General features: G+C 36.4%; 2 protein-coding genes across 3 annotated transcripts in view; one reads left to right on the forward strand and one right to left on the reverse strand.

Annotated features, from left to right (window-relative positions):
* The window catches only part of LOC146383541 (uncharacterized), a 138572-nt gene that overhangs the window by 118388 nt on the left and 6600 nt on the right, over positions 1-13584 (forward strand). The window lies entirely within an intron of this gene.
* Positions 1-13584, reverse strand: part of galt (galactose-1-phosphate uridylyltransferase) — a 35790-nt gene that overhangs the window by 13121 nt on the left and 9085 nt on the right. For both annotated transcript variants that reach the window (XM_084934847.1, XM_084934845.1), the window contains exons 6-7: positions 13353-13409; positions 7710-7832 (exon numbers count right to left, since the gene is read on the reverse strand). In XM_084934847.1, the coding sequence (XP_084790973.1) occupies positions 7710-7832; positions 13353-13409 (180 nt within the window). The remainder of the gene's footprint in view (positions 1-7709; positions 7833-13352; positions 13410-13584) is intronic.

The raw sequence follows: 13584 nt of genomic DNA on the forward strand, positions 1-13584 counted from the left end.
AAACCAAAATTATTTCTGCTGTGCAAAAGTCTTTAGCCTCCAAGGTTTTATTTAAATCTCAGTTCCAATAAGCCAGACTTTTTTATATTTTTAAAGTTGCCTTAGCAATAGTTTCTTCAGCCTTTCTGAATAACTTCCAAAGCTTTTCTTTGTACATTGGCTGATTTACATTCATTTTCACTCCAGTCCTTGTACCCGACCATTTTCATAGGAATGTGTGTTTATTTATTGAGACACCTAACACTAACCTATGAATCATTCAAGCATAAAAAAGACACCTGACTCAAGGGATGACTCAACAGTGTCCCGTGTACACCTAACAGACAACAAAGCAAAGAAGCAACATTTAATTGTATCTTTAGGTATTTTTGGTCACGTGCTTTCCTTGAATTTATGAAAAAGCCAAAGATAACACTTTGACAGGCATAAAATAGTATTTTCATATCAACAAGGTGATTCCCAAAGAGCTGTTATCAAAAAGCTTGGGATATCTCACCAGGATGTTAAGTTTGTCCTTAAGAATTTTGAGGAAATCAAACAAATAGATGACAAAAAAAGGAACAGGGCTACAAAATTGACCTACAACAGATAAACAGTATCTGAAAGTCATTTCCTTAAGAAATAGGAAAAAGTGCAGCAAAGACCTGACACAGGACCTGAGAGGTGCATCTGACCCATCTACTGATACCTCATCAGAAATGGTCTCATTGGAAGATTGGTTGTCAAGAAGCTATTTGTAAGCAAGAAAAACAAGGAGACAAAAATTGAGGTTTGCCAAATTACACAAGAACTGACGAGAAAGATCAGTGGCAACAGGTCTTATGGAGTGATAAATCCAAATTTGAAATTTGAGAAAGGTAAACAGTAAAAGTCTGCAGCTGACTGTAAAATACAATAGAGGCTCTGTCATGGTTTGGGGCTGCATTTCAGGCACTAGTCCTTCAAGAAGCTATGAAGACAGTTCATGCTATGTTGGATAATAAAAGGAGATCATACCAAATGTTGATTTTTCAAGCCCATTAAATCGTACAAACTTAGTTTTTGCCTTATATTGTGCATCTCCATTTGGTTGATGTTTTGCACCGCACCCATTTCCCATTTTCCTAACAAAAAAAAAAACTTTCCACATTATTGTATACTGTAATTATACCTTTTATGGTATGTGTCATACAGATACTGTATACCTGTATAGGGTTTTGCTGTTTTATATTATGCAAACAGAAAAAAAAGAGAAAAGAAAATTTCCATGATACATAAAGATATACCCGATGCTACACAGAAACATTCACACTTATGTTTGCTAAACTAAAATTACCCTACACATGTTGAAAGTAGTAATTCGATCCCTTTAGCTTATTACACTAGAAAAAGGAGCCATAAAGTAAAAAAAAAGAAAAGAGCATGCTTTAACAAAGTGGGTTCAAAATGGTAATATAATGGGTCAGTCAGGTTTGGCTGTTCGCAGCAAGTAGCCTAATTATCATAAATTGTTTATATGCAAAATGTGTCTGAAGCCAAGAATTAACAAGCTGATGAATGGGTACAAACAAGCCCTGACCTTGCTATTACAATCCATCAAAAATAGATAAGTGTGTGCACATGCTTGTGTGTGTGTTAAATCACTAGCATGAATCTGATGCAACTTGGCTAGTAATCCCAACAGAATACATGCAATCGTTTTTTCCTCTTTGCATTTTACTTCCAGGTTCTGTTTGTTTGCATGTATTTCCTAACAGAACTCACTGCTTATTGTTATCAAAGCACAGACCTGATAAATTAACACCTCAAAGGGTTCTTTAACCAAAGATATGAAGCTAAGATGTCTGTCTGTTGCTTAGTACTACCAGGTGAACACAGGCTTGTATGATGTGTGATTTCGCTTGCCTAAAAAGACGTAGCAGCGGTACATTTGGAAAGTCTCGAATAAGAACAAGTTGAATTCAAGTCAACGAGCAGAAACAATCCAAGGATCACTGATAGAAGAAAGGATTTACCAGAGCCTAACTGCAAAAGTAAAGTTTGTGTTAAATTGATAATGCTGAATGGAGCACTCAGTGAATCACATCTCTCAAAATGGTACTAAAATGATTTTATAGTGTGCTGTGTATAATCATAAGGTTTGTAAGAGACAAGAATAAAATAATACACAGATCAACAATTCAACACAATGCATTGTCAAAGGAAATAAATACACATACCTTCTCTATACTGGCTTCTTGTAATTTTGAGATTGTTTTTAAATTTTACTTATCACTTTTAAAGCATGTTTTGATCTGGCTCCAGGCTACATAGCAGATGTGTTACCCCGATATCAGCCATCTTACAGCCTTAGATCCTCAAGTGCTGCCCTCCTGGTGTTTCCAAAGTCAAGGCTTAGAATATCCTTTTGAATAACCCACCTGAGTATATAAGTCTTGGAAAATCTGTGACTTGTCTCAAATTAATTCCAAAAAACACATTTTCATAAACTTGCTTTTATGTGATGTTTGCGCTCTCTTTCTTGTTCTTTATTTTGTTGTTATTTGTGTATCTTTTTTGACGGTCTTGTGTATTTTGTATGCAGTGTTTTTCTGTCTCTTAACCTCAGTTTAATTTTACAGTTTTATTTCTGGCCATAACCTCTGGCTTTCTTTTCAAATTTCTACTTGTACTTGCCTCTGAAAGCACTTTGCAAATTCTGTTTTTGAAAGGTGCTTTATTTATTCAGTGTACACCTAGTTTGCCTGATTTTTGATTTCCTTCACTCTTTTTATTTGCAACCATTTGCACATCAGAAATCATAACTTATAAGAGTTTAGCAACATACCTACAATCCAACCTGAGCAAAGGGAGTTAGACTAACAGAAAACAATTAACAATAGTTCAAAGGTTTAAATACTGAACATGTTTCTACCAGCATGTTGTTCACCCTTGTTGCACCTTCTGTGCGGTGATTGCCGAATTTTGGACCCTGGATTTCCTCCAGGTATTCAAGACATCCCCCACACCAGCAGAAAATAATGTATTGTGACTCATTCTGTCATTTCCCATCACTGTGTTTCTAACCCCAGAACTAGAGTTGTTGTGCAATACTACTATAAACCTAATTATCAGTAATCACACTTCTAGCCAGATAAGAGTCGGAGCTATAATTCTTCCACAGGTTTGAACAAGCTTGCCCAGAAAGGCATTAGTGCATAATTAATGGATCTACAGGGAATAATGTGCTGTTAAATAACTGTGGGGGGAAAACACAAAGTAATCTAACAGAATCACAAAATGTTCAGTTCTCCTAATCAAGTGAATTTGCTGTATAGAATTCTACTTAGTGCCTGGAGTAATACCACAGAGACCATGGCTTCTGTTTCACCACATACGCTTTATTTATTTATCTTTTAAAAGGGATGATGTAGAGCAACACTGTAAAGAAAACTGTATAATATTTTATAATGCAAATTATTTAATCAAATCAGCATGACTCACATTTTATGCTTTTAACCATTACATTTTTTTTAACCTAAAAGCACTTACGCTACATATATCTACATAGTTTCTTCTATTTTTGTTCTATTAACACTCAGTTTTTTTATTCTTTATCCTCAAGCCTACTCAAGTTCTTTTGTCTTCAGTGCTTTCAACAGAATTACAGAGAAACACAATGAAGATGGAAAACTGAGAGCCAGAATGGTGAGGAAAGATTGAAGAGGAGGTGCTATTAAATGACAGAGAGGAAGCGAAGGGTGGCGTAAAACAGACACTTCACGGACAGCAAATCCCAAGGAGTTTTATTCAATTAGCTTAGAAAGTTTTTGTTTCAAAGTCAAGAGTGTCACCTGGGAGCCGAAGACCAATTCAGACTCCTCGAAACACGGCAGTGTGCCAATTTAAGGTCTTAACCACGAGGTCAGAGAGACAGGAGCAAGGAGCCAGCGAGAGGGAGAGAAGGAGAGAGACGTTAGAAGACGACAAGGCTTTTTTGCACACACACTTCTACTTTCACACTGATTTTATAAAGGTCAGTCCCCATGAGTACCTGTCTAGGAGATTCAAGTGTCTACTCTGCTCTTCTCAAAGCCTTAATGCTATCCTCTCTATCTCCCTCACACACAAACACACACTCCCAGTAGAACAGGTCAGCTCATTCCCTGAATGAATCAGAGGCTGTCTGATTTTCTCTTTTTTCCTTTCACCTGCACGTCTTTCTCTCTTTGTGACTTTGCATCTCTGTTTGTGCCTTCACTCCTCTCTCTCCACTCGACTCCTGCAGGCTTCTTTTGTTCTTTCTGTCTCTCGTTCCATCTACTCGCTTCTCTGCCTTCATCTTACTTTACTCCTTGCAGTTAATCTGACACGCTCTTCACCCATTCTTAAACTTGAAATACTTATTTGGCATTAAAAAAAAAAAACTACTACAAAAAAACAAAAACAAAAACACTTTCAATTCAAGAGTAGACTACAAGTAGAAAACTATCACTGTCTACTTGTATGTGATTTTCAGCTGTATTTTTAATATCTAATCAAAATAATAATGACCACAATTTACAGTAAATGAGCAGGAAAATGAACAGTTTACAAACCAAAAGTGAAACTTTAGCAACTAACAGAAAAGAAGTTAAGGGTCTTTTTATATTTAAAAGGCTTATTTAAGTCTATGCGTGCATGTGCACGTGTGTTATGTGTGTTCGTAAATGTTAACTGATGAATCATCCTAACTAAAAAGTAAAATAAAAAAGTTCAACATTATGGATAAAAAAATGATTTCCTTTCTTGCAAATATTTATATAAAATGATTGGTATCAGTCTTTCAAGGCCTTTGCATTAAGTATGCAGGTGGTGCTCATCAGTCTGACTTTGCCCAAACACTGCTGATTAAAAGGAAGAGCTACTCTGGCTACTCTGGTAAAAAAAACAAAAAAAACAAAACAAAAACTAACTACCATGATCATCACTATTTAATAATGTTGTATATTTATTGTTGTGCACTTCCCCTCTTTAATATATAGAAAAAAGTGAAGTCAAGGCAATTAACTGTCATGGTGTGTAGGTTATACATAGTGTGAGAAATGTGATGAAGAGGGCCCAAGATCCTTACACAGGATGCAGGCAGGAATTAACAAAAGAAAGACATTTATTTAGAAAGTCCTGATTTTCTGTCTTCTTTCTCAGAATTATGAAAAAAGTCAGAATTCTGACTTTATTGTCTGCAGGTTTTAATATCAGGTTTAATGTAGACATGAAAATGTAGTCATTCTTGTCATCTTGGTAGAAAATATAGTTTGTGATATTAGTAATGTGATATCATTACTTTAATTGGGAATAGTTGCCCCAGTAAATTTACATCAAACTACAAGAAGATCTTACAGGTGGAAGTCTAAAACTGAAGGCACAGCTAGGTAATCTCATTACAACAAGATCAACTGGTAGCATACTGTATTTTCCGCACTATAAGGCGCACTTAAAATCCCTTAATTTTGTCAAAAATCAACAGTGCGCCTTATAATCCGGTGCGCCTTATGTATGATTTCTGGTTGTGCTTACTGACCTCGAACCTATTTTATGTGGTACACGGCGCTCAAAAATCTGTCAAGAAATGTTTTAGTATGACTTTGGTAAGCTACGAAGCTGCATCGCTTAATGGATTGTCAGAGCATTACGGCTACCGTAGTCAGGAGCCTCGTGGAGTAATCTGGGTCCAAAACTCCGTCAGCTTCAGGTCCCAAAGTCAAACGAACACTGCGGCATCACTGAGAGTTAAACACTGTCTAAATTCTTTCATCTTTAATAAAATGATCGGCGTTGCTGCTTTACCAGGTGTAACAATTAAATTTAACATCCAGGCATCCATGAAAACAGAATTTATTAAATTTAACGGAGTTAAGTTAGCAGGAAGTTAACTCACTAGTTTCTACCTAAACATTATATACCATGTTCTGACTGAGAGATTTCTGAAAAAATTAAAACGTACAGCTCTGCTGTCACTTCCAACATAAATGTAGACAGGAAAGTAAACAGCAGTGACGTTTGTAGGGTTACTGAAGTTCGGCTAGCTGGTATATAATGATGTGCTACGTGATTGCTAGCGACACAAAGTTCCCAATGTTGTAAACAGACCAAAACTTCAGTCAGGAGAACTGAGATAATTAATCCACAATACAAGGTTAGTCATTAATATACTGCAACAACACAGGAATGGAGGAGCTGCAAGAGAATTCAACATTGATTAATCAATGGTACGGAAGTGGAGGAAGCAAGAAGAATGAGTTGAGTAAAATTTGATCTGATTTTTTTTTTTTCGTTTAATGCGTCTTATAATCCGGTGTGCCTTATGGTCCAAAAAATACGGTATTTGGGTAGCTTATGGGTGGATAAACAAAAGTGAAGCAGGTTTCCAAAAAAAGGGTTTTAGCTGTGAATATAACCTGAGGTTAAGTATATTAAAGTGGCATAAGTAAGCCAGTTCTCCATGGTTTCAGATAGAGATGTAAAAATTCACTCCCAATTCGTTCTGGGTTTCTGCTAAGTGTATGCTCACTAATAAGACATTTGCCAACCTGCTAAATGTACTCAGTGCTGTCTTCAGTGGTTACTGCTGCTGATGCTGTACACATGACTGAAAGATCACTGAAATACACCCACACTGAGTTTTCCTGTTCTTCTGGCAGGTTGAAGATTGATGCTGCAGCATTATGCTAATGAGCATCTCTGCTGTCCAATCACACGCTTCACTGACCAAGAGACAGGCAGAGGATGTGGATGGGAAATCAAAAGAGAATGGTGAGGTATAAGTAAGAGAGAGGAAAAGAGCAGCATGGCAGAAAAGTGTAGTAAAGTAGACGGATAAAGAGGGCAGTCATGGTGAGAAAAACACTACGGCAGAGGTTTGCAGGCATCCTGCATTTCGAGGAATTTCCATCAACATTATATCAAAAAAATAACTGAAGTAATATATTAAGCAAATCATTTGATTAAACAGGCCTTCGGAATCATGTATTATGGTTTGAGTTGCATATTTGACCTGGGAGACCGCATCTCTTGTACGTCTCCTTGTGGAGCACACATTAGACATCAATTTCTGGATAATACACTGGATACACTTTCCATAATTCATGACTTTAGAAATTTTGAATCTGATAATAACCTGACCTCACAGGAAGAGTAAAATACAAGCTTTGGGAACACTTTATTATAGCCACTGTTATTAAATAGCAACTTGACAGGTAATTAAACTTCTCTTAAAAGATAATTACAAAATTACACAATGGAATGAGTTCGGTTTATGCACCAAAACTACAGTGTAGGATTTAACAAACCACGCTTAAAATCTACTCATCCACAACCTTAAAACTGGACAATAGAAAATTTTGCTTAAAGGGTGCATACTATATTAAAATGGGGTCCTGCCATGGCACAGATACCACAGTACACCTTCATCCATCTCTGTGTCCAACAGTTTTAGACACACGGCAAAAGAAAGTCTTGCTGTTATAATTCCATATACAATAAATAATATAATTATTTTAAATTACCCAAATGTAATTATTGAATAAACAACTGATGGCGTAACTAATCATTCAGAAACATTATTAATTATCATTAATTAATTATTATATATATTGTTTGTTTATTTTGTGAATTAAAATGTATTAAATTACAGATTACAAATTACTATTTCAAAAATGTTCACGTGTTTTAAAGGTTACCAAAACAATGTGTTTATATGTGAGCCGTACCTTTTTCTCAGCCTCCCGTTTGGCATATTGCAGCAGCATTGGCTCTCCGTGTTTCTGATAGTATGCTCTCTGACAGCGGTCTGACAGGGCCGGCTCATTAGGAAGAAAGTTGCTGGCCCACACCTATATGAAAGCAGAACGCTGATTATGATCATGATGATGATGATGGTGGTGGTGATGACAGATGGAAAAACATTGAATCTAGAATAACTTAATATATATGTTTGTGTGTGTGTGTGTGTGTGTGTGTGTGTGTGTGTGTGTGTGTGTGTGTGTGTGTGTGTGTGTGTGTGTGTGTGTGTGTGTGTGTATGTGTGCGCGCGCGCATGCGGTTACACTACAGTCTGTTTAGATAATCAAAGGGTTATTAAGTGAATCTACCCACTTTTTCCCCACTGCCCTGATTCCAAATGACCACATTACATTTGCTATTTAATAGGGTGATTTATCAATATCACTCAATCAATAAATGTTTTACAGATGCAGAATTCAAGCTTTCAAAACACTTTCTTTTCTTTCAGGCTTCTCATATTGATAAATGGGTTTTCCCCTGCAACCACAGGCTTTCATTTATTTCAATACAAAGTAAAAATCAGTTCCCAGACACTAAAACTTAATTAAGACAGGTACTTTATCAATGTGAAAAGCACTGACTGGCCCTGAGAATGTATTTTCTCGATGTGCTCCCCAGTCAGAACCTGCCCGGTTTGGTTCACAAAAATAGATTTGGACTATTGTGACACCCTTCCCTCTGCCTCCAATAAAGTTCTTGTCTATTCTTAATGAAATCTGGCCGACACCTGGGTCTTCATCTGAGGCACTCAGTGGGTCCAGAAAGTTTCTGTTGGAAAAGAATTACTTGCAAGTCATAAGATCCTATTGCACATGGGCTCAAAATTATCTACTGAAGTTGAAACAGTTGTTACACATTAGAAATCTGCTGTTCTGCTACCGTCTAAGCTCATCACACGCAACTAATCAAACTGACCAAGGCTGTGTTCCAAATATGGTGCCAAATGCTTCTGTGCCAGATTTTGCAAATAAGCTAACAAATCTATTGACATTTGTTGGGCTTTTTGCTTAATTTGTCGACAACTACCAATCAAGAATTGGAGCTCTAAGGTTTAAGACGTATGTGAATAAACTCTCTAGTGAGTAAGGATGTAAATAAGAAAGTGAATTATAAGGAAACGCATAGTGAAAATACTCCAGGAAAATAATTTAAAGTTAGCAAAAATGACAAATCTCTGTCATTGCGACACCTGCATTTTATTTTATTTTGTCTACTCTACTGTGCTTGGGATCACTGCCCTGTTACATTACCCAGTTTGGGGCAAGCCTTAGCTCTCAGACAGCCTCACATTTGACTCTTGAATATTTTGGAATACAGAAGAGTTCGTGGTCAACTCAATGACTGAAAAATCGAAAGTTTTGTGGTTTGTACAAATGCAACTTTGCAAATCTAAGATGTGCTGTCATGTTATTTTAAGAACAAGCATGGCTTGTTTGGTACTTTTCTATTTGTGTCCTTGGGAATTTTAATATTTAACATGCTAACTGAAGCCTGTAGATGAGTTTGAAATGTAGCTTTTAATTTTTCACTGGGCACTGCACAGTCTGACATCTGACATCCATTCCTGGGAAAATTGAGGCACTGTTTTAATGTTCCAGACCAGCCAAACCCAATACTGGTTCTCCCAGAAGTGTCTTCCTATTCAAAGGGAGTTTTCCTTCCCAATGTTTCCAAGTGCTTGCTCATAGAGGATCATTTGATTGTTGGGGTTTCTTTCTATTTTTGTGGGGTGTTTACCTTGCAATACAAAGCACATTGAGCTGACTGTTATTGTGATTTGGTGCTACATAAATAATACTGAATATAATAATTTAATTTTATAGACATGATCACACTTGCTGATGATCAATTAATCAAGAGTATTTGATTATCTGTACTTGGAGGCTGATAACCCTGTTAATTCCTATGGAAGCAGTAAGGGTGTACTTGCAGTAAGGTTTCACAGTCCTTTGAAACCTTTTTTTTGCTTTGTACATACACACACAAAATTAAATTCTTGTGATAATTGCACCTGGCAAGAAAAAATAAAATAAAACAACTGTCTTGATCGTTAACAGAGACAAACAAATTGTTCAAACTTTGCTCTCATCAACCACCAACTGGCATTCCCCACCAGGCTATGTTTACTCTAAATGAAACAATGGTATTATCTCTGATTGAGAAAGTGAGCATCCCTGGAGAAAATGATGCTGCAACATATTCATGCAGATTTATGAAACAAAAGTATTTTTTTGGTTTCACACTGTAGTTCAGCTGCATTCTGGGAAGCTTTATATGGATAATAGTGAGCATCAGACCAGACATTTGCATTACCCATGCAAAATATAGGATTTTAATGGCTGTAAAAGCAGTGCCAAATAACTCAACTTGACAGTGCACGTTAAATGATTGCCTAAGACAACTGTTACTGAGGTTTTGAATGAGGCACTGTATTTAATTTGGGGTTTGTTATGAACATCACTGCCTCCCTACATATACTTGTGCTCATTAGTGTGGATGCAGAGTAGACAATGCATTGTATATTCATCCTCTAAAGACTGAAAACTTCACCAGAATATTGATTAGATATGTGGCTGCTTTGTGTGCATGCGTCTGTTCTTTTAAGGTATTTCTTTCTACTACAGTGATCTTGCTTTCTAGTGGGATGTCTTTTTTAATATTTGTCAATTTTATTGGAATCTTTTAGGTCTTCCATAGTGTTCTGAAATTGAAAATAGCATATTTGTGTCAGGCATCAGGAGTAGATTTTCCAGTTAAATCATTCCACTATATGATGAACAGAGTAATAACCGGAGGCATCCTCTGATGCTTTAAACACCACCGCTTTACACTGTGTTGGAGATTGCTTTCTGATTTCAGACTTTTTTCTTTTTTTACCCATAATGTAGTGCAGGGATAACACAGTGACAGATTTGAACCTGTCAACCTTTCCTGCTTTTAATACAGAAATTTTAGGTGGAAATGCAAAATGGTTCCTACTGAGTGCAGGCTGGAGCTTTCATGTTCTCACGGTGCCTACGTGGCTTCTCTCTGAGTATTCCAGCTTCCTCCCACAGTTCAAAGACATACATGTTAGGTTAACTGGTGATTTAAATTAACTGTAAGGATGAATGTGAGCACAAATGCTTGTCTGTCTCTCTGTGTTAGACCTGCAACAGACTGGATAGGATCCTGGGATAGGCTCCATAGCCCTCACAACTCTCAATTGGGTATGTGGAAGGAAATAGATGGATGATAATCAAGATTTTCTTCTTCCCTTTCAGTCAGTTCTGCTGGCCTTGCCCAATAGTTGTCATATTAACATGGGTTTGGATTTATGAATAATACTTAGCATGTAATAAAACAAATGCAATAAAGTAATACTTTTAAGCAGCTGGAAGTTATTAATGTTTCTTGGCATGTTGCCTCAAGCTGCGATAAGACCCTTTCCACAATCACTGTTGTAGAAACTAGATTTATGTTCATATTAATGGCTTTTGGCTAAAGGCTGCACCATGCTTTTTCAAGCATGACCCTGGGAAGGCAGAAAGAAACAGACTTTGTTGTGTTTTTATTAAACGTGCACATGCTGTTTATCTTCATACTTCCCGGTACGTGTAGATACATACATGCCTGCCAACATCTGCAGTTTTGGGTCTATTTGTACACCTGTGTTTTGTGTACATTAATTAATGGCCAACAGGAGACTGCTAATTCTCAAAGAGAGAAAATTAAAGAGAACACAGACAAGAAAAACAAAGAATGTAATTACTCTGGCAAGATAAAACTTCTGAAAAAAAGGTATTATCTTTTACTGCAAATAACAACATCATCATGGCTTTTACTTCAGCTTCCAAGTATAACATTTGAAATAAAATATATACTCTGGAAATAAATATTAACTCAATGAATATCTGGTCCTCACGGTCAATTCGTAGCACTTTGCAAAATTAATTTTCTATATTCTTTGGACTGCTTACATAAAAAAAATAATATTACTATTCCAGAGGCATATGTTTTCCTTCCTCCACTTACATAAAAATACATAAAGCTCTTTTCCTTTGAGACCAAAGTTATCAGAAGCAATGCTGCCTCCAGAACATGATTAACATTTTCTGTTGATTATTCTTCAAAGTCTTAGATCTATCCATCGTATGTGTTGGCCTGGAGGGGTTGCCTGGCTGTACACATAGACGAACACACGTTTAAACCACTCTTTTCTTGGACTTTGATGTCTAAAGCAAGGGAAATCTAGTCTGCAGGAAAATCCTAAATAAATAAATAAATAATAAACATTTTCAAAAAGTCCCACCAAAGGCTGGATCCAGGTTTGATTCTTGATCTTTATAACAGACATGAAAAACCAAATACATATGTGTGTCCTTTTTATCTATTTACAGTAATGGAAGTGTATTATAGAAATTTGGTGTATAGAAAGTATACGTATCTTCAACAAACTTGGATTATTTCTATTACAACCCTGTTATTTTGAGGTTGCGTACTGCCATCTGTTGGTCATTTCATTTCTATATTTCAGCTGATTCAGATTCTATTATGGTTTTGCTTCTATCTGTGTAGTGATGAGCATAATATTGATTTTATTTATTATTTTTCATTGATTGCCAAAAGGGAAGAAACTAATCAACTAAGCCAATAGAAATCATTTTAATACAGCTTAAGAGTTAAGAGGGTGACATCAGCTTTGTTTTCAACACATTATTTTAACTATGCTTTTAAAAAAACATAAGAAAATCAGCCCAGCGGTGTTTATCAGAGCTAAAACATCTCTATGATTTTGTCTCTGTTGTTTGTTCAACATCACACAGTGAGGTGACAGTTTGACAGGAAATGCCTCCCTATTTTAAGTTTTAGTTATGCCTTATTAAAAGGCAGGAAAATATGAGCACAAGAAAATAGCAAAGCTGTAAGGTGTGATTTGTCTTTAGAAAAAGTAATAAAGGAAGAAATGACAGACACACAAATACAGAATTGTTGAGGATTTCTGGATGAAAAGTCAATTAACAGCTTCTGTGCTGAGGCTTGTCTGGCTCAAAAACTTTTATATGAAAGCTTTGCTGTTGTTGTTTTTTTTTTAAATCACTTCTCATCTTCATTGTCATAAACTGGTCGCTCAGATGTGCAAATTGGACCAACGAGACAGATTTGTATTGCAAATGTGTGATAAGAGAATTTAAGGTTTTGATGCTGCAACATGAAAGTAGCTGGAATGAGTGTATGTATATATTCTTGGACTTATTCTCACTGTGAGGACATTTCATTTATCAATGAAGATGAAAAGTTTGTGGGAAATTAGATCCAAACATTGTTTTAATTTGCCCTTTCTCACATGTCGCACACAAGAGGAGATTACTACTGAAATGTGAGGTCGCTGCCAACGCAGAGCATGCAGAAGGAAGGACAGACTATTCTCACATGGCCACAATCAGACACCACACAGACTTTCTGCTAGGAAGCTGGCAGGTTAAAGACAGTTTAATGGTCGATTCAACTCATTATGACATTTGCATTCTAACAAGCATCACCATGACTGCAGTGCATATGCCAAATCAGGTAATGTGTGCATCGCTTACCTGGCAGTGAGGATGTGGATTTGAACAACCCATCATAGCACCCTTATTCTCGAAGATCTAAAAACAACAGCAGCAACAACAACAACAACAAAGCAGCAGAAGTTAACACAGGATTTAGATAGCTGTTCTTATGTAAACAGCATGCATTTTCTGGGCTGGATTGGTTGACACCAAGTATGAGTATCTGAGTATTAGGTGTTATATGAATTTCCATATCTAAGGAATTATGACA

The sequence above is a fragment of the Perissodus microlepis genome, chromosome 7, assembly GCF_051167445.1.
Source record: "Perissodus microlepis isolate ML-2025 ecotype Zambia chromosome 7, ASM5116744v1, whole genome shotgun sequence".
Lineage (NCBI taxonomy): Eukaryota > Metazoa > Chordata > Actinopteri > Cichliformes > Cichlidae > Perissodus > Perissodus microlepis.